The following is a 27,890-nucleotide window of genomic DNA, read 5'->3' on the forward strand; positions in this document are numbered from 1 at the left end:
ATTAGTTTCTATTGTCTTATTCCATATCATTATTTGAACAATGGATCGTAATATTCTACTTTACATCATCATTTTCCCATACTACACTGTTTGCCAAATAGTTCAAACAAATTAAATTTGAAGTAAGTAATACCACAATTATCGCCTTATTCTGGAGACGTCGCTTGAACGTATAATCCTGGAAAATAGATATAAGGTATATTCTTAAGCCACTCGAACACAAACTTTAACATATATGTGCACTCTGGAATGATACTCGTGTATGCCTTCTGAACATGTAGCAGTGTTTTTGAAAACCAACTCACTACATCTTTCTGAAAGGAACTCGGTATGTAAATACCCCCTCTCTATCTTAAAATGTCATTGTACATATCCAATCTCTATCCTTAAACCTCATTAAAGATCCCCCACTCTCTATCCTCAACTTTAGTTGTAAATATCCCCTCCGACCCTGAAGCCTCATTGTAGATATCCACTTTATACCTTCAAATGGCATTGTGGATATTCAGTAATATCCTAAAATATCTTCTTTCGATCCTGAAATTTATTGTAGATATCCAGCCTTGATATTAAAACCTCACTGTAGATATCATTATAGATATCCCCTCTCGATTTTTAAACTGCAATATAAATTCACTTTAGTTCCTAAAACCTCGTTGTTGATATCTCCTCTCGATCTTTTAACCTCATTGTAGATATCCACTCTAGATCCTAAATCCTTGTTGTTGATATCTACTCTCTTTCCGTCACCTCATTGTTAAAACCCTCTCCTCTATATCCTTAAACATCATCTCTTATATCCACTTTCGATCCTAAAACATCGTTGTTGATATCAACTCTCAATCCTTAAACTTCATTGTAGATATCCACTTTCTATCCGAAACTTCATTGTAGATATCAACTCTCTTTCCTAAACTTCGTTGTAGATATATCCACTCTCTATCCTAAACTTAATTGTAGATATCCACTTTCTATCCTAAACCTTTTTATCAACATTCTAATTGTTCTTAGTCATTGTTTTTTTCTGATGTCACATGCAGTTTCTTTTTCCCGCTCTTTTTAAGTTAAACATGTGCTAGTACGGTGCCCTTCACGATAACATGTACGTGCGAGGTCTGTAATTGTATCGGTTTCCAACAGCACTGGTGTCGTAAGGTGATGACAAGCATAGAGATCGGTTCGTCTGTACGTTCTGAAAATATAAATATCATATATTACACAATGCGATCAGGTATTCACTATTTCATATTTACAGTCCGTCATGGTAATTCTTCTATATCAAGGAAGAATGGAAAGAATGATAAAAATATTTGGAATACTGGAATACTAATGTCACTTTTATAAAAAGCTATTGTCATTCTTACATTTTGTCGAACAATTTGTTATTTTGTGCCGTTGAATCGATTTACTGAAAGTCGATTTAGGGTTGTGTACATATATGTTGATTGCATACACCGAGGCATGGTAAATATGAGACCCCTTCATCAATGTGTGTTAAGTTATGTTATGTCCTGGGGACAGAAGCAAGCGTCTTCCTCAATTGAGGAACATTGTACACTAAGGCCAAAAATTAGATATTACCAAGCAAGACATTAAGAAACAAAAAGGTTTTTAGGAAGTAGAGAGAAATAAGAAAGAGCCCATACGTTGCTATGGGTGTAGCGGATTTCTTTTGGTTGATGTTTTATCCCAAAGTTGAAGGCACAAAAACAAATCCTCAGTTCTGCAGGGAGGTCCCAAATTAGTTGTAACCAACACTATGCCGCGTGAAACAGCAGATTTTTTCTCAATTCCTGCCTGTAGGGATGTTTTAGACAATCAAGAAAAGTCGGACTGCTTAGATATAAAGATATCGGCGGAGAGCACATTTAAATGAGATAGCTATAAGATCACAGGTTACGTACGTATTGTGGATCTTCGATGTTATGGTCAATATAGGGACGAGGATAACGGAACACTGGGTTATGAAACTGCTGCTGTGGTCTGTCTTCATCTGCAAAAAGGCATGAATATCTGGCTTTCACAGTATACAACTCGACTCTTGATTTGATAAATTAAACGTCATGGTTAATAACAAGGTGATATCGTGATCTATGCGCTTTGATTGGTTGCTTGGGGTATGTTAATCATTGACATTTCAATTTCATCACACGAAGAACACAACGAAATGATTCTTTTTATGTTATCAATTATAAAAATAGCAATAGACGGTATGTTAGGTACAAAATACTATCAAATTATATGATGATTGTAAGGCACAAATATGTGATCGCACTTATTAATATGGTAATAAATAGTGTAGGCCAAAACAAAAAGACTTTCACTGCATCGTTATATATGACAACGTTGTTCAAACTCACTAGAAATGAGTCAGATACCAACTTAATGAACATGGTTAATGCTATGTTAAGACAGTAGCAAATATATCATGTCTTTGTTGACCTTAAGTGCTTCTATTGATAAAATAACAATCACTACACTTTATTGGAAGGGAAATAACCCTACCGCATGTGTGACATCTCATAATCAATCAGTCTCTCAAAACGTGACATGCATTACCCATCGGATTACGATATTCAAGTCAATGTTGTGAACATTACTGGTATACATGTCATTTTGTCATCATGAAAATTACTGGTTTACATACCATGTTGTCATATCATGAAAATTACTTGCATACATGTCTGTTGTTATATCTTGACATTACTTGCATTCGTGTCATGTTGTTATATCATGAAAATTACTGGCATATATGTCATGTTGTAAAATCAGGAACATTACTGGTATACAGGTCCTGTCATATCATGAAAATAAATGGCATAAATGTCATGATGTCATATCATGAAAATAAATGGCATACATGTCATGATGTCATATCATGAAAGTTACTGGTATACATGTCATTTTGTCATATTATGAAACTTACTGGCATACATGTTATTGTGACATGTCATGAACATAACTGGCATACATGTCATGTTGTCATATCATGAAATTTACTTGTATATATGTCATGTTAGAATGCATAATAATTATTTTACCTTTAGTTTTACCGCTATCTGTGGACTTTGTATTCATCACCTGTCAAGTCAACACCAATTCATCAATTAATCCAAACAAATCCAGAAAATGACAAAAAAGGAAATAATTTGAATTTCGGCAAAAACGATCACCACAATATAAAATCATATCAGTAAAGGGACAAAATCTCATTTTCTTAAGTGTGATTGTCCCTTCGCTTTGAATTTAATTCATATTCATTACCTGTAGTTTACTTCCGATTTTCGAAGACTGAGTCCTGTATTCAAATCGCTTAATCTTCTTCTCTAAAGCTCGTCTGACCTTCAATAAATGAATATGTAATAACCACGTAAGTATTAACAATAAATGTGTTTTATACATTTTTGAATTGCAGTTTAACCATATTTTTTCTAGAAGAAATTTCTGAATTCTCAAAAAACAGAAACCTATATTATTATTTGTTTTCACCCCAATTTTAGCATTCATACTCGCTAGTTTTAATGTCAACGATGAGGGATTATGTAGTATATGAATAGTTTAGTTAGTAGTACCTTCTCCTTTTCTTACTTAATTAGAAACATATAATAATTAATACTTACAGTAAGAAAATCAACTTACCGGTACGTTAAAAATACAGTAAAATAAGAATATGAAGAAACCCTGGAAAAACAACAATGTCATCTTAATTTATTCGAGCTGGAATACTTTTGAAAGTCATCGGTTTTATCAATTTTACAACACATTTTAACAACAACAAAATCCTTACTCTAAATAATTTGTATTTTCCAAGACAATTTTGAATATGTTGTTTGCTGTTTTAAAATACTATGAAATCATAATAATGAAGACTTTTTATACCTCGATTTACAATAAAACATTATAACAGTCTTTTTTGCGAATAAACAAGAGCGGATCACGATTCCACTTCTGACACACTTCATGTGATATCAAGGCATACACAAACAGACAAGAAAAGAATAGCCTGTCCTGAAGTGATGATATGAAAATTTCATCATATATATAATATATGACGTAAACGTATAACATTCTACTATAGTTATCAAAAGAGGGGAGATAGTTCTATCTTGCCTGTAGTGAATTGGTGACCGCAAACAGGTACTGGAATACGATAAGGTCGTCATTAACGGATATAACTCCAAATAACCACGTGACACCCAAAACCGGAAGTAGTACAGTCACACTTCTAACCCCCGTACTGCAAAACAGAATGGATTGTAGTTTCAGATTGTATATAAATTTGGAGCAGTAATGCTATGCAATAAAACTATCAACAAAAAATCATATGTTGTGTAATACAATGTCATTTTGTGAAGTTGCTATAATGCTGTTTGGATTATTTGTACGTTGAAGTGAAACATGGTGGTTTTCTTTTGAGGTTTTTTTTTCTTTTTTTTTTCTTGATTCAGTTATGTCTGAATTATGTAGTGGCGAAAGTATAAATATGTCTCCAAAGCAATTCAATTTTATACATTGTCTGGAACTCGGTTAAACCTATTTCGTTAAGATCAAATAAGATAAACATTCGTTTAATTTCCCCTTTTCATAATATGCGTCAAATTCATTATTCTATATTTCTGAATACGGTAATATATTAAAGATATTACTATGTAGTAACTATATTTATTCCATATACGTAGTTGTCTTATTTACATAAATATACAAGAGATGACAGATTTGTTCCATCTTCATTGATTCTACATAAGATATATATTGAATCATGTTAACAGAAAATGCAATGTGGTAACCTTCGATTAAATCTTTATATTGACATGTCTGACATTCTTTTTTTAAGGCGAAGTTGTCGTTTCGAATTAAGGGAAAGATCCTTCTGGTACCTCTGAGAAATATCACTCCCAAAGTTCAAATTCGAGTTCCGATTCGAACTCGTTTCAAATCATTCATAAATGTATTGTAATAAATGTCTATTACCAAGTTCCTACAGAGAACATAACAATATAAAGCAACAGTCACACGACCATTTTATCCCTGATAAATGGCTAGGTCCGACAGTTTGCACGTTGGGGAAATATTGATACTTATTGTATCATATTAAAATTGTAAATAGATATTTGACTAGGAAAAATGGTGGTCACATTTGTAAAAAAAAAATTAAGCCAGAAACAGTTAAAAAACAATTTTACGCATTAAAGGCAATGAATGATGACTCACGCAATTTTCTGTTTTTCTGTTTTCGTCCTGATAAACTGTGACGAATACAAAGCTTTCATCACACAGAAAATGATGATGATATTCACCTGTAACGAAAACAAATAAAGAATCCAAAATATACCAGGGTTCACAAACTTTGAACTGGATTTTCTTACCAGCATGACAATAGTTTCAATTAAACACTTCTAAAAAAGTAAAGAATGCCGGAAGGACAATGGACACTGCGCGTGCAGCCCAGGTGAGTTATAAAAACATGTAATTACAGTAAATTTATATGATTTAAAACAAATCTATGGCATTAGCAATATAATAAATAAATATATATAGAAGTTAGCGTTTCTTAAGATAACGAAATCGATAGTTAGATGCATTCCATTGAAATAGGAGAATAAAAACTGAAAACCAATATTAGAAGACATTTATTTGTTAATCATAAGCAAAAGCAAACGCTACCAACCAACCTTGTTACATGAGTAATGTTGAGCATATGTACTGTTTTCAATTTGACACCCATAGAAGTATTAGCACAAAATAATTTTCTTTACAAACATTACGTGAAATTATATCTATTCAATACCAACCAGTATGACACCAACTGCTGGTCCAACAAAGGAGTATAAGACGCCGTTTGACAGTGTAAGCCAGCAGCTGTAACAGTGTGTCCGGTAATGACATTTTGAGCTTTGTTTTACAATCATTAATTTGTTTATGCATTAGATAATTTATCGATTAAAATTGAAAGTAATCTATACGTATTTAAACATAAAAATGTTTAACAATGTTCACAATACACTTTATAAATAATTATAAAAATAGTGTTGTACCTCATCTATATAACAGCGTGTCTGATTGGAGTATTTTATACCATGACATGACACGCGCTCGAGTTTCCCCGGTCATATTTCGTTATTACTCATTCGGAGCCTCTCTAGTCAAATGGGCAAAAATACCACAACTAACGTTTGAGTGGTTAGGGCAGACGATAACAATGGCGCAAACATCTGATCATCTTTACTGGATTTTTGTATTATTATTATTTCAGAATAATAACATATTTTGTTGCTTTTATTTAAAAGGAAGCCTGAGTGAAAAACAAAGACTATTGATTTCCTAGTTTCCAAGTAAAAATATTATCAAAAACTCATTTAGATCGATTTATCGATGAATATTGTTATTTTCTTAATATGAAATTTAAGAGAATCCCCTATACTTCTGTTGAAGGCCTTTCAGACCATCTAATTATGACTTCTATTATTTAAGCATATAATAGAATAGTTATGGATTTTTGTGAAGGATAAATCTAATGAAATATAAACATGAACAAACTTATTGACTTCGGCTTCGGCTCAGTCAATATCATATTTTCATGTTCATATCAATATTCAAATGTTCATAATTGTATAAAATACTTACTAGTCTTCCGAGTGGTATTCATTGTTATATTTCATGCCGACCGTCACGCCCACTACCACTAAAGGAACACCTGCAAGTATAATGGGTAATTTTTGTAACTTTAGACAGGCAGATACACTCAGCTATAACAGTTAAGTATGCCGAGAGACCCAAACAAGTTTCCTTTAAAGTATGTATACGTAAAATAGATTTTCTTTTAACAAAACAATATTTGGACTAACGAACGTGTGTAAGATGTTTAGGACCCAATGTATTAGATATGAATAAAGCAACAACAAAAACAATCATCTTTTCCCCTTTTTCTTTCTTTCATTTTCAAATTGCATCGTTTTTAGACTTGATAACTGTATGACATATCTAATTGTACAATAGTCATGGTAGACATGTGTTTTTTGCTCAAAACTACAATCGGTTGTTGACGACACTCAAACAAACGCCCCCCATAACGATTTTATTTTATAGATAAAGCAATGCTGTTGAATGTCTAAAAAATATTTTCAAATAAGACTTTTATTTTCATCGTCGTATTACTTGTTTTGCATTGACAACGAGACCTGTGAATCTAGTTCCACACATTTGACATTAAAACAAACCTAACGAGGACATAACGAGGATCATGCAAGGACCGAAAATGAGCTCGAGAGACCGATAGATTTTTAACCAATATTTTAAAATTTAAGAATATCTGTCCCACTACACTGTGGTTTTTCGTATATACAGTACGCTTCCCTTTAATTTCATTTCGGATATAACTGCAGTACAGTACGCTTCCTTTGACCAGGTATCTCAGTTTGTTAACGCGAAATTATACCAATTTGCAGTCCTTGGTTCGAATCCCAGTCTAGCCCTGTTTCATTTTTTATACTCAGAACACTGTTGATGATTATATTTTGTGTATATCTTCATATTTAGCTTTTGTTAAAATTCCCGTGTGGTTTTGGGGTTTTATTCAAGATGATTTTTCAAAGCAAAAGTCATGCCGGAAAAAAAGAGTTTCTAATCCATTGTTACAGCATTTGGCAGTGGAACGGGAATTCTTAAAATAACGGTGTGTATATCAAAGCTATGTGATGGTACTCCATATATCTACCTACCCCATCCAAGAAGAAGTAACCATCTCAGCTTTGATTTAACGTGAAACACAGATGTAACGGATATGAAAAGTTGAATACCCTCCGCCAGCATCAGACAAAAGGTCGACAGGAGAAAGTAGTGTAGCAATGCGGCTATAGTGGTACACAGAGTCTGCCAGATTTAAATACAACAACATATGATATATATATATAAATATATATTATTATATAAAGTCCTTTATTCATTTAATATTGACCAATCAAAACAGTGATTTCCATGTGCTGCATTCAAAGCAGTAAAGCTAAAGATAGAGTAACGGTAAAAAAAATACTTATGATATACTGTTTCAAATGGTAAATCCAAATTCCAGATTATGCTACTTAATCTCGCACTTTGTTCATCCAGTAATATTTTGGTCGTTACACTATAAAATTGTAATAAGTGAATAGTAAATTAAATGGTTTTTCCCTTGAATAACAGAAATTATTCACCCTTCGGCAGAGTGTAATGATAATTTTCACTCCTGCTTCGTACTCGTAAAAAAATCCGAACTCATTCTTTGAAATATTTGAGGTATTTAAAAGAAAACTATTGCATATTCTATATATATATAAGTACCCGAACCCTTAAAAACATTTTATCAAATACTGCTGACGTGACTCGGAACACGGATAGTATTTTACGAGAGTTCGGCAAAAAAGTTTCTAATAAACACAAAGTGGTTGACACGACGGATTTCAAGTAATCACTAAGGTGACATTTTCGTTCCCTTCAGCCTGAGTGCACTTTTTTTTACTTGGTATTAGTAAATTATCTATTGGTGGTAAAGGCAATTTAGATATTTCAGAAAAGATGTCTTACATACTTACATTGTTTTGTGTTTTGTCAATACCCACGAGAAACAATACGTAGGAAGTGGTTAGCGCCGCACACAGATTTAGTAGTAAACGGCTTCTGTCACTTTTTAAATACCTTTTGAAACCAAGGTTGATAAAATAAATGTAACCTGGAGTGTTCTTAGGCTTTTTGTTTAAAGATTGATTTTAAATACAAAATTTTCTTATATTAGCAAAATTAATTGTAACTCAAAACAAAATTTAAATGCATACGGATATAAAAGGTCATCTGAGGCAAGAAGTTCTTTTTCATTTCAAAGCATTCACCTAAATTCCATAAGCATCTACAGTAGATAAGCGTTTAATATTCGAACTGCTATTAATTAATATATTAATATACTAGATTAATTAATTGTAACTCAAAACTGAAATTAAATGTTAACGGATATAAAAAGATCATCTGAGGCAAGAACTTCTTTTTCATTTCAAAGCATTCACTTTAATTCCATTAGCATCTACAGTAGATAAGCGTTTAATTTCGAACTATATACCTCCATAGCTTCAGGTATACCACCATTGTTGTCACTGTGGATAACACCGACAGGATACAGCCCACAAAACTGATTATCCGGAGAACATAGGCATCCTTCAAAAACAGATTGTATTTGTGCAATGATAAAATACACATCAAAATTAATCCCTACATATTCATAAGTTATAATAAAAATTACTTTGAGATCACCAAGGCAACCAGCAATATACCTCTTCGTAGTCAAAGTAACCTTAACAAGAAAATGCAGCAAAGCTGCTGGACACCAAACCATTTTATGAAAATGACTTACTGACAGTCCACCAACCACGAGGGAACGGATCCTGCATACTTTAATCTATTTAATTATAATCATATAAATTGTAAATGGCATTAATTGTGTTGTTCAGAATATTCAGTTCACGCTCAATATCTAGTTGTAACCGCACGTTTTGGGCCAAATGTCAATGATTTGGTAAAAATGTCATCTTCTAAGAGAGATAGAGAAGCCGGGGACATAAGACGATTTACATAAACTATCATTTACACCTTTTGTCAAAATTGCAGCAATTTATGCATATAGAATTCTTTTGACAATGTCCCTATTTGACTATTTTGGATAAAATATCAACCATTTTCTAGGATAAAGGGTCAATTCTCCCCAGACCAATTTCTACTCCACCTANTCCACCTGGGTTGTTGGAGTTGTATAGGCAGGAGAAAAACACTTGCTCTGCATATCCATGCATACGACAACTTCTGGGATCGAACCCCGGCCGCATGGAAGGCCGTTGTGTTAACTTTGACCACTCGACCATATTAGCATATGACATATTGTTCAGAACGACTTTAACAAAAAGGGACCGAAATTGCCCCTGTCCCAATATGGGGACATATATTTTGAAATAAAAGTCCTCAGCAGGCAGGGGTTTAGGGGGATAAGGTATCCTGGTTTAACCCCCACCCCCCACCCCCGTACGAAGAAAACATAATAGTACACCCATTGAATAATGACAGGACTGGATGTTCACTCTACTGACAAAATGTAACTGTTAAGTTATGTAGGAAACAGTAATTTCATGTGTATGTGTGCCAGCTGTTTGGGTCTCGCCTATTTCATATTACAAGTGAAATAAATATAGCGTATTGAACGGGAAAACCATGAAATTTTCTATTTCTTACATTTCTTTCACGTTTCGCTGCGCAAATATTGCTACATCAGAAAAGCGCGGGAATGTATAACGTAGTTTTTGACGCCAAATTATAATGACGTCATGCTTGACAACAATACAAAACGCCACTTTGAATGGGTTTTCACTGCAATTTTGCCGTTTGCTAGTAACTCTGGTAAGATTTCCAGACGAAAATGATATTAATTGTGTAGTTATGTAAAAACAACAATGTATGCTGCAAAGGTAAACAGCTCAACCACTTATACTACCGTCACTTCATCTAAACTTGAAACTGAAAATCTACGCAGAAATATAATGTACCGTTCAGATTGGACAATACTTACAGAGTGAAGTTTTTACTTGTGAAGATATAATGTTTCGTTTATCTTCACTGCATTAAATATATGTGTTTTTTAAATAGAGAATTCATGATATTTTACAAGTAAACTGCAATCAATACCGATACGGTAGGGTTTACCAACATATTTTTGTAGACAGTATGCGGCCTTAATTTCCCAGAAGGCTTTCACGCATGGGGAAGCACCGGAAGTGGACAAANGGTCGACTTTTTTTTTTTTTTTTTTTTTTGGAGTCAATTATATTTCGATAGTTAATTTCCCGGAAATTGTTGGTTAAAATAGATGTACTTTTGAAATCGTGACAATTCGTACCCAAATTTAAATCCTCGAGAGAGAGAAAAAATACTTTACAGATAGTTTCAAGAAAGATATTTACACGTGAGGATATTCAAACTTATATACATTAACTGCTTTATGTTCTATCAGAGAAATCAGCATGTCATGATTATAAACATTTGGCTGAAAAAAACCCAATAAGAAATAGAAACAGAAGAGAGTTTCTTTAACACATACACTTATTAATAAATTATATGAACTGTTCTTCCCTTACCTACATAGAGAGGATCAGTATGAAACTAGCCCCATAGAGTTGCATAAAAATGGAGATTGATTGATTGACAAGGATTATTTACTTTAGTTAGGAATAACACATGTTTCCCGATCGGACATGAAAAGGTAATGATAATAATTAACTTTATTTATTGAGGATGAAATGCATGGTTAGCCAAAGGCTAATCTTCCACATGGTCCCCTTGTTAGTAAAATACATGTGTTAGATAAAATAACATATTTACGCAATCGATATTTAAGCAAACATGGTTATCCTGCTAGTAAAATACATATGCTAGTTAAAAGTTACATATATATTGATACAGTCGACACATATATGGCTATATCAGATTTATCTTAGTTAAGAGTATCACAGAATGCATAAAGTTTAATGCATAAAGGTATAGTGTCACCTGTTAGACCACTTGGGGTTTTTCCCGATAACTCCCGTTCCCTTCCATAATAGGACCCAAAGTGCACTAACATTAGGACCAACAAGAGTCAGTAATAGAAGTCAAATAAATGTTTTCATAACTTTTGTAAAATAGGTTTATTTATTTATAACACATTTTTTCGACAAAAAAAAGATAAGACTGGTTTTTCGATATTCTTTTAATGGTTATGAATTACATGGGTACATGTTAAAAAGTTAGGAAAACATCATAATTTTGACTTTTTACGTGGATTTGTGATAAAATATATATATATATAATCGCTGCTTGTCATGTCACAATGGGTGATATAAAACATGCTACATATCATACATTTAGATATTTTATAGGGTTTGATTTCGCTGATTAAAAGCAAGAAAATATCAAATAGTTTACCTACCGACACCTCTATGGGACTAATAAGAACGGCGAAGTTTGTGAGATGTGTACACTGACAGGAATGATTTACCCAGCTACAGCCCTGAGATAGCCAGCCCTGTGTTCTGTAAATAGAAAAGATAAATCGAGAACACCCTCCATCACACGTTCATTTTCAGAATTGTCGCCAGATCGCAAACCGTGATAGATATAATTTACTTAATGCATGTCTCAAATTAGTTAATTATGATAATTCCCGGAAACTTTGCACATATTCCTATTTCGCCATGAAGTTTTTTATGATTAATAATAAAACTTTTTAAGACACATGGAAAATTGTAATTTGGTCAAGAATTAGTCAAAACTAATCAAATAACATTCTTAACAACGTGATGATCAATAGACCTGGCAAGACACTTTAACCAACGAAAACATGAACTAATGAAAAAAATGGCGCTGATCGGTAGCAATGTAGTGTAGCTTAGCACAAAAAAAATAATTTTCCGTAGCTAACACTTCAAATACATCCTTTTATAACAATTGCATTTTTCCTACATGATAAAAACAAATCCTTTCTCTACTTTCTATACTTTCTTATTCATAAAGTTACAAATAATCATAATATACTTTTGTAAATCAGTATAAAAAAAATCAAACTTACTCATTCCAGAATACACATCTCTTTTTAATGTTGTTCGTCAGATTATGCTGAGATGAAAATGTAATTATTAATATAAGTGCATATCTTTCGAATATCGTTCTTGTATTTATACTTATCTTCGTTATGATCGTATTAATATAACATATTTTTTCTCACATACACACATATCATAACTATTTGTTTCAAATTCTAGCAAAACTCTGATTATAAATATTTACATATTAACGTTAATTTTAAGGAAAACGTTGTTGTTATCTTAATTAAGCCATTGAATAATGTAATCCGCATTTAAGTCATTGGCAACAGTATTTTGTTCTCTTAAACCGGACAATATTGCGAATCCTTAAGGATTTTACATTAGATACTGTCTAAGACTAAACTTTTGTTTGATGAAGTTGACAATACTTGGATCGCACTATTTGCCAAAACATTTGCTGTTACATGAACTTTAATATTATTTGCTATTCAGGTTATTCAAACAAATACAAATTTACTGTTAGCGAGTTATCGCTCATGGCATATAGCAACACTGGACAGAATTGTCTGAAAAGCATACTGTTACCATGGTTCATATAGTTATTAATATTAATTGATAGACACAAGTTTTGCCGAGTTTACTTTTATTGAAAAACATTAACAAACCATAAATAACATAATAAAATACAAAATAAAACATAACATCTAATATAAATCAGTATTCTAAATACGAACATAAAATAAAGACGAATAAATATATACGTACATCCCGTGTAAGGTTAACCGTGTCAAATGTCAACATGACAGGAGTTTTAAGGTGGTTCGTTTCCCTACCGTTGATGGACAGTGATAGGACCTCGGATGTATACTGTTGAACACCGTCAGAACTGCGAAATTGAAAACTCAACTAGATAAATGAAAGACTGAAAATATTGAATTAGTGCCTTTCATTCAAGTTCCCTTTTATCAATTTTGTATAAAAGTTTCGTGTTAAACAAATATAAATTGTAAAGACGTGCTATTCTGGTTTGATTTTATTTTCAAAAGTTTCAAACAAAAAATGAATAATTCAACGATTCATAACAAAAATTCAATAATTTGATTTGATTTTCCATATAAATAGAGTTGTGAAGGATTTTACCCGTTCTTGTTTTGAAGAAGAAATCCCATGGTTTTGTATAGGGCAGCAGTAAATGTTATATCATCTGTCAACAACGAAAACAAAAGACTTGAATCATTTTACATTTATTCTGATACTTTGTACAGTTTCATCAGCTTTTGGGATGGTGTCACTCAAAATAATTTTCATTTTGTATTTAACAAGTAGAACTCATATTACATCAAAACATCATAGAAATTCCAGAGGAAATACTCACTTACGTTCTCTGCGCCCCTGCAACATGTCATGACAAAAATGATGTCACGCGGCTAGTTATTTGATGGGTTTCAGGTGAAAAATAATACTAGTACACTCTTGCCCTTTGAAGATTACTGATACGCGATTTCCGACTTCATATCCGGTTAATTGTATCATTAGCATACGCTACCGTGCAATTCTTTTGATTTACATCAAAGTATCAAACTAGTTGTCATGTATCAGCATAAAGTTGTTGAACGCTGAGTCTTCTATCTTGTCATGACAAATTCAAGGGTTTCAGAGATCGAAAGTAAGCGTAACCCCTGGCATGTTGAAAAAAATAGCAATAAAAAAAATAAAAGAAAATAGCAAACTACAAAGAATTAAAAGCATTTCTAATAAATAAAGATCTGATATGGTCCTATACCAAATAGAATGTACCATGTGAATTCAGTTTCATATTCAACGTTGACATGATATTTTTCTCGTTAAATTATAATAATTGTATATTTATTTATTTGTTGATAGTTATCAGAAACTTTGATAAATAATTTAAGCAAATTTTTGACGCAAATATTACAAAAATGGTATTTTGAGTGATGCCCCTTTTATAATTATGTACATATGCTTTCAATATAAACTGATGAAAAAACTATCATATTTAGTGCGATAAAGAAGCATTAAAGTGATATTTTATATTACAATACTACAACTGAATTTTATGATGATGTAAGATAAATACAAATTAAGCATAACCGTACAAAGTCAAAAAACACATGTAATTTCATCAAACATAGACCAAAGATATAATTCATGTGAACCATCATAATAAAAGCGTTAATAGTTTTGTGCATTAATGAGATCTTTGTTAGTAGTTGTTTACAACATTTACTCTCCTTACACTCTGTTAATCTAATTATTTCGCTGAGGGGGTTTGCTTTGAAATAAATTCTTTGTCAAAAATCCCTGCACATTTGTGAATGAAGGCAAATTATCATACCGTATAACATCAATTTATCTATCGTACTGATGGTATATTTTACTCCAACGTAAAGACTTGCCTGAATTTTAACCTATAATTAGAGTTCAAGCGAAATATTATGTTTATACAGTTTTTCAAATATTAATATAACACTCATAAAGACTAAGTTTGTATTGAGCACAAACATGAATTAAAAACTTATTTAGCGAGCTTTCGAAAACGTCTATTTCCTTTGTCAATCAAATAGTGCAAATGCTTTCATTTCACTCATTTCAAAGTGACGAAAAATTATTTGCAATATCAAGTTTCATCTTCGGGATATGTGAAGAGTGTGTATTCAGAAAAAAATGTTGTATCACAATGAATTTTCTTCCCTGCAACGTGGTGATACATTTTACTTGGTACGAATTTGGCCACAGGATAAAAAAAAGCATATTGACGCAAAACAATTTGCCTTCGATTTCTTTTCTCTGGCCATAAACATCTAAATTTGAAATAAAACTCTTTATTTATACAACCTCAGAATGTTTCAATCCGCTTTCAAAAACCGTATCAAGTCTCCAAATACGGTGATTTGCAGTGTGGATAAAGGTGAATAGTCTACAGCCAATGTGAAATGCCTTTCCAAAGAACTAGCTAGTACGACTTATTTACAAAACATAATTCATGATATCCGTCGAGGAAATTATGTTGACACCGTAGGTATGGGGACATGTGCATTTTTACGAAAATAAATGAATGTATATATTATTTGTTATTGCTATATCATTGTCATTGTTATAGGGAAACCCGGGTCTTTGTTTCTCCAAGAATAATTATGTTTCGTGAGGACGAGGCCCTAGTATACTGAATCGGGGAGAAACAAACAATCTTGCATCCCAACAACAATGGTAATAAATATTACATTATGTCGCACCATTGTTGTCATCGGTTTCAGGCTTTCTGAACTCGGTTGTGGTGGCTGTTGCCAAATTTTTGTACAAAGGCTCCGAATAAGTGAAATATGACCGAGAGAATGCGGGAGCGATAGGACGACATGATGTTTTATTGTCCCGTCATGTGATCAATAACATCCAATCAAATACGCTGGTTCAAAGATGATGCATGTGTTATGTTTTCATATTTAGACCAATATTATCCTCGTGCGATCCGTAAAACTACTGAAATTCTCTGTTACCGACGGCAGCACAACTATTTCACTGTAAGTCTTATATTATTTCACGGTACACTCGGAATTTAGTATCCATGATTCATCTAATAACGAGACTTCCCAGGGTTGTCTGACGCAAAAAACATTTCGGACTAGGTCTTGTTTTGGTGGAACGAACAATGCCTGTTCTAAAACATTTAAAATTCCTAAGAACCCCCAAAAATATGAGAATACTTCATTCAATTACTGCAAATCAGCAAAAACGCATTTAATGCATTATCATCAAGATTTTTATAAACAAATTATTGTAATTTACTGTTTATGGTGTCAACTAGAATCAACTTACATTCCAAAGGCCAAAGGTCACTTATTTTTTAACGTAACAATGCAGAGATAATCAACACTGCCTTTATTAAAAACTCACCAAAGTCATGTAGATTCAGTGATATTCCGTGTCCTGACCCTGGAGAAGAGTTTTCTGGTTTGAATTCTATGTTCGAAGAGCTTGGTTTCTCAATTTTGATAACTGTGAGAGAGAGAGAGAAAAAAAAAGAGAAAAATTGTGTGTCTGTCCATGAAGAATTTCAAATCATAAGGCAAATTTTGTTTTTAAATTTCACTTATTAACGTTTTGAAACACAAATAAAAGCTATCGATGAAAATAGAAAATTAACAATGTTCTAGCACAGAAAGAGAATGGATTCAATATGAAAACACAATATCAGGAACAGAGAAAAAAACGGAGGGAATGACGTCCTGAACTATCATGATAAAATAGATTGGGAGAGAAACCTATTGTCGGGAATGGAAGTTTGTAAAAAACACTGAGGTGATGATCACTTACTAATATTCGGTGTGATAATATTAATTTTTGCGTTCCGACTTGTAAGGTTTTTTGCGACAGCCGAACCAAATCTTTCCACCGTCATCAACAGGCTGGTGGCTCCAGATGGCAAGTCAGTATTCTTCCATGGAAAGAAATAAAAACAATATTACAGAAAAAATGTTGGTTGTTATTTACTATTGTATTATATGGATGTTTTGTGTATATTTGTCATTAGCATACACCAACGTCGATGCATATACTGTAACTGAATGAAGAAATATGTTGTAGCCTCTAGTAGTAATAGAGGTTGCATCATCCTGCCACATTACGTTCAATTAGCCAAGGTAAACGCTAAAACAAACAAAATATCATGCAGTGTCCGGTGCACTTTCACTCAAGCTTACTGACGTCGTTTTCCGGGTATTGTCAAATCTTTACCAAATCATTTAGCTTTTTTCGTCTGTATACCTTGCTGTTGTCATTGACTTTCGTCCATGAGGCCTTATTGCTTTCTGAGAGCATGTCACTAATAATTCCTACAAACTTCTTTACACAGTAAAGAAAAAGAAAAAAAAGGAATGAGTTCATATCATTGATACAAACAAAATCGATACAAAGTAGTATCAGTTTAAGGAAGGTGCGCTGTATTCATATAAAATCTCAGAAAATGAAATGTTCATATCGAAAGTGAAAAAAAATGATTGCAGAGACATTTATCTATTTTTAATCGAACAAGATAGCAAGTCAATAATGTTTCAATCATGAAATGACGGGAACTTGCGGGGTTATGGGAACCTGTTTATTTTTAATGTTTGGCGATGGTTAGCAAAATTTTAAACGATAATATATTCACATTGGTATGATAAGTTAAACATATATATATTGAAACTAAATACTTATTACTTATTTATCATTAAATAGAGTTTTAAACAAGACATTGGGGAAAAGTAAAATATTAATCATTGAAACGAATTGTCACAAACTATGTTCCTTATACGTTTCATGTTTTAGAAACTAATCACTCTTAAAATGACTGGTATTCTTGGTATTTTCAAATATACATACCGTTTTGTTCACTCTTACTGTGTTCTCGTCGGATGTAATGAGTTCCACCATATGGTTAAGAACAGCTGTTGTATTGTGCAGATCGCCAGCAGTCATCTGTTTGTTGTCCCCAGGCAGTGTCATATTGGCGATTATGTCTAATGCATACCCTATCTGTTTACCTTTCTCCTCTGTGGTGCCTCCAAACTGATTGAGGTCGTTAATCTGAAAGATAAAATTGAAACAAACATGAGAAACAAAATGCCAGAATATAGTTAACCGTCTTATGATATTAATCTGTAAAGATCATAAGATCTTGTGTTTGAAATAAAAGCAGCAAAGGTGTTCACGCAAAAACAAAGAACATAATGAATTAATAAGTATAAATTCCTTACCACAAAAATAGTTAGATATAGTCGCTTTTTAGAGTAAAGTGATAAAGAGCACTAAAATATTTCAATTTTCTATAGGGAAAAGCGCAATTCACGCGGACATATGTGTACGGACCCGTTTTCATTACCTGATTTGAAATAAAGTGATTTCACTATGAAAATTTGTTGACATTGTATCTGAGGTCGTTGTTTTTTTGTGCTTTTGTTGTTGTTTTTATTATTATTATTATTATTACATAAGAAGGAAGACACCATGGCAAGTGAAACAGAGGTTGTAAGAAGTGTTTACCCTCACTTCAATAATCCACTTCATGTCTCCACCGTGACGCCATAGACATTTTGTCTCCTTATTTGTGTTGACGCTCTCATATATCCCCCAACTATGTTCACGCTGTGTAAAGTATTGTTTCTGAATACTGACGATATGATTTATTTTGTCACTGCAAATTGCCACTGCAGGAAATTTTGTCACTGTGTTTTGCCGCAGTGAACTGTTTGGTCATGAGTCTTGACATTGTTGTAATGTTGTATATTTTGTTCGGGTATGTTGACACTGTGAACTATGTCTGATCATTGTGGGTTGACGCTGTGGTATAGTTGTTCATGTAAGTTGTCGCTATGGTTTATTTTATTTGACACTGTGGCATATTTTTATCTGCGGTGACGCTGAGGTATCTTTTGACCCAGTATATGTTGATGTTAAGATAAACTAATATCTGATATGTTAGGCTACGATACAACCCTCCATTGTCTGTTTTGCTGTGGTATTTCATCCTTATGTTTCATCGCTTCGGTATGTTCTGTCTCTATGTGTTGATGCTGTGGTTAATCTTTTCATTATATGTTGACGGTAAATGTTGAATAACTTTGTTGTTCACGGTGTGGTATATTTTGTTTCCTTATGTGTTGACGCTGTGTTATATTTTGTCCTTTATGTTAAAACAGTGGTATATTTTTTCCCTGTTTGTTGAAGCACCGCAGGATTTGTATACAGTTTTACACTTTGACAATTTCCTGTTTTACAACTTATCTTTGATTCAATCCCTATGGACAGTTTTCCACATACCTCATTCGTTGCAAGCAAAATCTCTTCCCTAACACACTCAAACATATTTACACTGTCCCATCTCCCATCTCCATTACAAAGTCGATTTGCAGTTCCTAAAAAATATAAAGGACGATAGTTTGACGACAATCTCATAATACAAAAATGAAACACGTGTCAATAATTTTGCCCCTGTGTGAGACATTTTTCAGCGAAACTCATAACTATATTGAAGCAATACACTTTGTTTTAGCCTCTATTCGGTATTTAAACATATGGCATCTTTGATCATTTGTTTTGAACAACTTTTAAATCAAATAATATACATTTATGATAAACGTTTCTGTTACCTAAGTATCCGGACGGGCAATTATTTGTCGAGGAGTAATTAGCTGGGGTTGCTTCCCATATGATGCCATTGATGAGCTCTGCAGGACAACGGATAACTGCAAAATAAATTCCTCACTAACGAAACCATGCAAAAATGGTTTGGCATTCTAGTTCACAATTTTTATTTAAGAACATAAAGAAGGACATCAGGTAAAGGAATAGGGATAACACTTGATACTATCAAGATATATTTCTCTTATTTCATCAGGTTATAATGCTTGTATATCATGGTTGCTACTTGATGTGGAATAGCCGCTATTTTTAACCTGTATTCACACTGTCGCTTGATGATATAACTTGATATGCTAATTATTATAAAAAGAATACATCAATTACATAATCTATTTTATCCAACACGTCTAAACACTTTCGTTATCTGCATCCCTGGAATACGTCATGGCAAAATTGAAGGCATCGTGTTGCTGGCTTTGAAGTCGGGCGTCGCCCCTCTGTAATCTTCAAATGACAGGTATCAACATAGCGATTGGTAAGGTTTTTTTTACCCGAGACCAATCAAATAGCTAACCACGTGCCTTCAATTTTGCTATGACATATTCAAGGGGTTTAGAGTGCAAAAGTGACCATAATCCCTGGAGTATCGAGGATGAAATGTACCAAAACGATAAGTTAAATATACCTACCTGCTTTTGTATCGACTATGAGGCTGCTGGTCTGAGTCAAACACTTTTCATGCGGATTTTTTCGGCACAATTTACATAGGTAATACCCACCATCGGACGATTTAATGGTCGGAAAAGGCAATTGCAATTCTGACACATTTGTTTCTGAAAATATTAGCCTCATTATGTAAAAAAAATGGGAAGGGGAAAGTAAGAAAATGTGATATCTAACAGTCACAATATATTAATTATCTTCGTTATAGCATTCTACAACTCATCTGTTATTTTCCAATATTAAATAACCGACGGTAATATTATTGAACGTTATATGTAATTTTACTAATGTAATATATATTGCTATTCCCATAACTGAAAGAAAGCAAAACAACCTGCTACTGATTATTCAGACATATTTTAAAGACTTTATGAAAACTTTAAAGTTTTCTTGCAGTAATTTAAAAATATCTCAACAATTGTAGGCTGCATTGGATGAATGAATAACTTGATTTACCGCTTAGCAGTGGTGATCCATCATGGAACAAGGTAATTGTCCAATTAGACCAGTTGATTTCAAGCCAGTTGCTTATCTTACAAACGATGGTTGCGTTATTCCCTTCCTCTACTGCCGTAGACAAAGGAAAAATCTTCAGAATCGGCAAAGGTTGAACCGTTACATTAAACACCATGTTTTGGCCTCCCAGACCACAGTATACCTTTCCTGAAATCAATATATTTTTTATTAGTATTGAAAGGGTTCCCGTTTTGCTTTGTATCTGTAAAACCTAAATGCATCTTAGGATAATTATACCTTTCATTTTAACATTGTGCTAGTCTTACAAAGAAAACCCTGATAACTGAAGGAGTATTTCAAGATATTTCGTTGAGCAGAGATACCTTCGTATATAGTTTCTTTTAAAACATATTAGAAATGTGTTTTGATGATATTTCATAAATAAGTAAAGGGACGTTTCCTTACAGCTTACTTTCGCCACAACCCTGGAATATGTCATAGCAAAATCGAAGGCGCAGTGTGCACCACCTTTTGGACGAGACGAGAAGACTAGTTTGATCCTTTGATGTACATCAAAAGAATCTCACGGTCACCTAACGGTAAAATTTTCAGGCTTTGAAGTCGGACGTCGCTCCTCTGTAATCTTCAAAGAACAAGTCTCAGCCTAGTGATTGGTCATGATCTTTTACCTGACACCAATCAAATAGCTAGCCGCAGGCCTTCATTTTTGCTATGACATATTCCAGGCGGTGTGTTCTCCTTTCCCCAACTTTTTAAAAAACAACATAGAGGCAGTAATGTTGTGATAGCAGTTATAGTCTGTTTCATATATATTTTACCTAGTTTTTACCTGTGTTCTCCTACATTATCTGTATCCTGTATACAGTACTGTCATATACATGTAGCTTTGATATAGTCTATTTTCATCATTTTTAGACATTTTTTTCATATCATATACCATTTTCATCAGCTAGATCCTACAAAACAGTAACGTGAAATCCACAAATATTTTATGTATTATATATACTTAATAGTATATATATATAGATGATAATGCTTTGATTATTTTTTTTATTTTTTTAATTTAAATTTAAATTGATTTAATTTAGGGTGAAGCAAATTCACATTGGAGCATTATTTTCAGAGAATCTTTTTACCAATAAATGCGTCTTCAGTGTAATTATTAATAACTTAGTATCACTCATTAGATTATTTCCCCCTAGAACATAATCATTAGTTATATTTCTATTTGATAACCCCATATGTCTTGGGTCCACCGATATTTCTAGTTGATAATAATGAATCTTAACACCTGACACCGACACTCTCTTCTGTGATGGAACGTTTTACATGTGCCCGACTCAGTTTCAGCAGATCTACACCGTCCACGCCAGGATTGGAGACCAGATGTACCCACTTGTATACAGTCTACTTCCCAGCAAGAGCCAGGCAACATACCAAAGATTCTTTACACTACTCAAGACCAAGATTCAACCTCCAACTCTGTCTTTACTGATTATATTTGTCATAAATTGCTTGCTAAATTTAATTCTATTTTATGAAATATATATATAACATACATGTAAATGTATAGTAAAAATGTATAAAATTGATTTAATATGAAATTGATAGAAGCAGGTTTTCAGTTAATGTATTTTGATGTGTTTTTATTAAGTAATAACTGGAATATTGTATATATGTATTCATAATTCCAGTAAATATTACGAAAAATCAGGAAATGTATTTGTTAAATATTCCTATAAATAACAAAGTATTTCCTATTGGTGAACAGGTAAATACAGGTAAATAATCTACCTGTAATATACCAGAACAGAATATAATGACACCTCTATTGTTGTCCAGTGTTTATATAATTCCTTTGATCAGAAAAAAGTGGGAGAAAGGAGAACAAACCTTCCAGGCGTACAGAGAACGAAAGTGAGCGTAAACCCTGGATATCGAAGATGTTTATAATTCTACGTATCAAGTATAATTCAAAGGTTGTTGAAAACACGTTTGAATTATATCATATAACATATATGAATTTAAGAAGCACTCAAACCAAATTTCAATGCCTTTCAATTTTCCTTCTTGAGGATGCAGACTGCACTCAGTTGCGTTCGCATAATTGCATTGTCACCGTTTAAGACTACCTGCACATTTTGTTTGGTGACTCAAGATATTTACCTGCATCTCTCGGGGTCAAAGAGTGAATAGTAATTTCTGATTGTTTTCTAAAACCATCATCCCTGTGTGTAATCGTTATCTTTGATGTGTTTTTACTCGCACTGTAGTCTCTGATTCGCCATTCAATATTGCCGCAGCTTCCTTTCGCATCAAATTCGCAGGTCATTTTCAAGTTGCCATCTTCCTCCGGTGAAGCTTTTGACATGTTTCGTTGAGATTCAGTTGTGTTTATTATACAAATTTACATAAAAATGAATAACTAAATCGTAAGGATTTACTTGATTTTGTATTTTTAAATAACATCGACGCTCATTTCTGCTCCTTTCACCTTATAACGTGATAGTGTCTTCTTTGTCAAAGGTTAAGTTTAAACAAAAATGAAATTGGCCTGTATACCATTTACAATATCATGCTGTTAAATTGTTAAATTATATTTCAGAATTAATAATGAGCATTTCATAAACATTTCAATATCATCATCATGCTTTACATGACATTATTGTATGCATATAGGTTGTCCTCGATTTCAAACAAGGTTTAATTTATGTTATTTCTGTTTTAATTGTGACATCATATGAGCATACATTTCGATGTTGCATATATATCCCATTCAGATTTTTGTATTCGTTGTCAAAAGCAGCATTGCTTATATGTTATGAAACAAAAAACAGCTTAAAGAAGCGACTGTCCTGGTTCTAAACTAAACCACATTTTTCTGAATAACAAACACAAGATAAAGTAAGGGGCATTTAAATAAACCAGTTTATATAAAAACTGCATGTTCCCAACGTAGGCGCAAAATTGTATTCCAGACGTACCTTGTGTGGTCTTTTCTGTGATATGTGGTGTCGTGTGATCCGTTGTTGTCTCAGATGAAAAGTCTGTTGTAGATAACACATCTGTTGTGTGATCTGATGTATATTCTGATGATTGCTCTATATAATCTGTTGTTGTCTCTGCATGATATGTTGTTGTTGTTGTATTATCAGTTGTTGGGTTTGTAAAATATGTTGGACTTGTATTTCTAAATCCTGTAGTATATTTGTATGTTGAAGATGTTGGATCTGAAGTGGGTGTTGGCGCTATGGATATGGATGTAGTTGTGGGTGGAGTGGGTATAGGTGAATAAGGTGGGAGCGAAGTGGGTATAGGCGAATAAGGTGGGAGCGAAGAAGGTATAGGTGAAGAGTGTGGAAGTGAAGTAGGTTTAGGTGAAGAGGTTAGAAGTGAAGTGGATATAAGTGAAAAGGGTGTGAGTGTTGATGTACTTGCAGTTGCGACAACTGATATATTTGAATGCATGATAATAAATGCCACCAACAGCATCTGACGCATGACTGCTGGTAAGTTCCGGTGATCAGATAACGATGACCTAATGCCAATATAATATTATTTAATACATTATATCAAACCTTTACTTTCTAAACAAACAATGTACGTTTTAAACGAGTCACAACGTTTCCAGACCGAGTGAGCGATTTGTATTTTTTTCTATTTTTGTTTATGTGTATTAAAAAATATGTAATTTCGTCACATCATCGTACAGGTAAAAATACAAATCGATCCCTCAGTCATAGCTTGACAAAGGGATCAGTCGGTCTTGACACGTTGTGACACGTTTAGTACGTACACTGTTTGTGTAGAAAATCAAACTATAATATGACATATTTCCAAAATGACGAATCTTGTTGAAGATATCACAATGTCAGTATGTTATTTCTGTCCTTTAATTTCATGGAAATTAACCGTTTTTTGCTGAATGGTCAAAATAACACTTTTGTTGTGAATTTTGTTGAGCTCTACCAATACAACTGGGATTACCATTGCTTTGCTTGATGTGTATCCGTTTCTCTATTCGTCTCTCTATTCGTCTCTCTATCCGTCTGTTAGTATAATTAGTGTCTGGATCGTTTACATTTGATTAAACGAAGAGTTTTTTTGCTCAAACTTTTGAATCTATACTAGACGCTAAACCATGTGTTCACTTTCATCATCAAAATATAAAATGTTGACTAAAAGTTCGATTATCATGTGTCAATCGTTTAAAGATCAGTGTCACGTGCCATGTTCATACGTCACAGGTCAAGGTGACGGGGAGGGGTCATATGGCAAGTAATTAATGTGCTTATTATGTCAATAATTTCATAAATGCCTATTTTATCACATTTCACTGATACATGCATTGACACTACAAGAGGCCCAATGGACTATTTCTGATCAATAATGTGTAAAACTTGAAAAAAAAAAGTTAGCAACGCCTCTTGGTTATCGAGAAGCTGGTTAAGACAAGTTATTTGAGCCGTCTTGTTAGCCCTTCATCCCAGCATGTAACTGACCAATATAATCATCATTGTTTTTTATTTATTTTATCCTTGTAACCTTGAAAGTAGATCAAGTTAATTATACCATAGTTTATTGGGCTTCAATAAAGGAGCGTATTAGCCAAATATTATGACCCTAGACATATTTGTGTTTCAGAAGAAGTGCTAAAAGATTCAGACAAGGTAAGCTAAAACCTTAATACATGTCATTACCAGGTCATCGTCCTGAAGGTCAAAAAAGAAGTACAAATGTCAAAGATACTTTAAAAAATAATTATCAGCGAGTTATTCTTTAAAAAACACACACTATGCTTATTTTCTCATTTCGCAAACATTATATGTATCTTGTAACTTTGATTTATTATTTAAACCTGTTTTAACTACACTCGTTGCCAAAGAAAAAGCTACATATCCAGTAAGTTCAATTAGAGAGAGGAAGGCACAGCTATCAAACCATTTGGTTAAACATGATAATTATAATGACTACAAATAAGTAACTATATATATGATATTTTGTTACAACACATACCGTTTCAATTGAAATCTTCTTTTCAAAGCTGCTTCTTAACTGGCGCTAGTTTTAAGGTGAGCTCCCGGCTAGTTCAACGAGGACGTTCTTTTTACCTTATCGGTGTCAAAGGTGAATCCATTCTCTTTAAATCGGAGCAAAATCAATAATAAAACAATTTGTTGTTCAGACGTTGAGGGAAGCAATGTGAATATTAGATTAGAAATAACCTCACAAGATAACCTTATCGTCGTGGAATTCAAAATACTTGTATCGGTAGAGTACAAATCCAATATTGATTTGATGTTCAAAAATGCATCCTTTTACCTGTGAAGATTAACCATTTTTGTTACTGTAGATTGTATCATTATTATGTAATGTAGATATTTTTCACTTAAAAATGTGTATAAATACGTATTTTTTAATGAAACATGAAGAAATCAATACATTTCGTAAACAGACATATATTTTATCTCTGTATTACTCACCACATTGCAAGGTTGGCAAGGAACAAGTGTACTTGGACTTGGAGCATTGTCGGCATATGTCAAGATATTTAAACAATTTTAATCAATTTTATTTGAAATCGTCACAGTCCGTTATCAGAGAAATGTATTTCAATATTGCAAAGATAGTCTAAGCGGCCAATTAACACAACAAGGCAATTATGTGCACGTTGTGCTTTTAATAGTCCATCAAAACAGTAAGGTAACCAGTACTCCTCTGAATAAGTTCAGAAGTTAAAGGGTTTTTAACGCCCGTCCTCTTCTGTTTCAACAATAGTTTTGACCAAATTGCATTTCTAGCATTTTGGTCCCTAGCATCACCAATTAGTCCTAAAAGGACAAAACATGCAGTGTAATTCATGTGTATATTCATAAGTGTCTGAAACAAACCAATGTCAACACCCTCGAGAATTTCTTTTCAAGATTAACAAACTTCACTTTGAATATTGAACTATGTATCATAAATATGTATTGATATATAAATCACAAAATAACTTCCGACTATAGTATAACTACTAACCTATCTGTACCAGTTTCATCCCGCTTTTCCTCCCGGTTTAAATTGCAACCTGTACGATTTTAACCTGTCCTTTTACTTCTAATTGGCTGATCGTAACTCGTTGGAAGGTCTTATGCTTCAAAGACCTAGTTCTGAACTAATTAAAACATGTTCAACTACCCTTGAGTTGGAATTTGGATGTTTTACCCGGGCGTATAAAAAAATGTTTATCTAAAGTGTATTATATATAAGCGCTTAAAAGAACCTTCAACGATTAAATATCTCAGTACTACTGGTGTTTACAATGTTTATAATTATTACAATTACTATACGTGTATGTAAACTGACAATTACTACACGTGTATGTAAACTGACAATTACTACACTTGTATGTAAACTGACAATTACTACATATGTATGTTAACTGACAATTACTACATGTGTATGTAAACTGACAATTACTATACGTGTATATAAACTGATAATTACTATATGTGTATGTAAACTGACAATTACTACACGTGTATGTAAACTGACAATTACTATACATGTATGTAAACTTACAATTAATTTACGTGTAAGCATAGACATTTTCTATCATTTTATAAAATAGTTGGCGTTCTTTACTCGACACAAAGCGTTAATGAAATATAATTATAAAAAACGGGTCATGTGATAATGCATAAGGTAGCAGTATACAGTAGAAATGGCCCGACTCTGATAAACAAGACACATGTCGAGGGAACGTAAACACAGCGGATTTACCGTACACAACACATGTATACATGTATATATATTTGTAGACTGCATTACATTTACAATACATATAAAGTACTGAGAAGTGTATAAACCTCTTTTTTCTATGTATGTCACTTGTGTGAAAACCATGGTTACCACATCATAATACCAAAAAATGCCAAAAATTGCTATTTTTAACCCAAAATTTGACCCCCGCAACTAGTA

General features: G+C 33.0%; 1 protein-coding gene across 3 annotated transcripts; it reads right to left on the minus strand.

The window, feature by feature from the left end:
* Positions 1–27,232, minus strand: LOC110448370 (brain-specific angiogenesis inhibitor 1-like). 3 transcript variants are annotated; one of them, XM_021494563.1, is made up of 28 exons: positions 26,411–27,232; positions 25,944–26,067; positions 23,912–23,974; positions 23,094–23,288; positions 20,907–21,113; positions 20,417–20,560; positions 19,736–19,831; positions 19,407–19,501; positions 17,970–18,173; positions 17,373–17,450; positions 16,923–17,043; positions 16,503–16,604; positions 13,731–13,794; positions 13,356–13,476; positions 12,614–12,660; positions 11,975–12,077; positions 9,086–9,180; positions 8,568–8,670; positions 7,719–7,869; positions 6,625–6,694; positions 5,793–5,859; positions 5,212–5,297; positions 4,111–4,237; positions 3,640–3,681; positions 3,265–3,342; positions 3,042–3,081; positions 1,905–1,993; positions 1–1,192 (listed from the first exon to the last, which is right to left on the minus strand). In XM_021494563.1, exons 4-28 carry the CDS (start codon positions 23,257–23,259, stop codon positions 1,091–1,093), a joined length of 2,598 nt encoding a protein of 865 aa, XP_021350238.1. In that variant the 5' UTR covers positions 23,260–23,288; positions 23,912–23,974; positions 25,944–26,067; positions 26,411–27,232; the 3' UTR covers positions 1–1,090. The 3 variants fall into 3 exon arrangements, with proteins under 3 accessions (XP_021350238.1, XP_021350236.1, XP_021350237.1); XM_021494561.1 differs by having other exon boundaries at positions 23,912–24,465; XM_021494562.1 differs by having other exon boundaries at positions 23,094–23,974.
* Between the last annotated feature and the right edge of the window lie 658 nt (positions 27,233–27,890).

Source organism: Mizuhopecten yessoensis, unplaced genomic scaffold (assembly GCF_002113885.1).
Source record: "Mizuhopecten yessoensis strain PY_sf001 unplaced genomic scaffold, ASM211388v2 scaffold4025, whole genome shotgun sequence".
In the NCBI taxonomy this organism is placed as follows: Eukaryota; Metazoa; Mollusca; class Bivalvia; order Pectinida; family Pectinidae; genus Mizuhopecten; species Mizuhopecten yessoensis.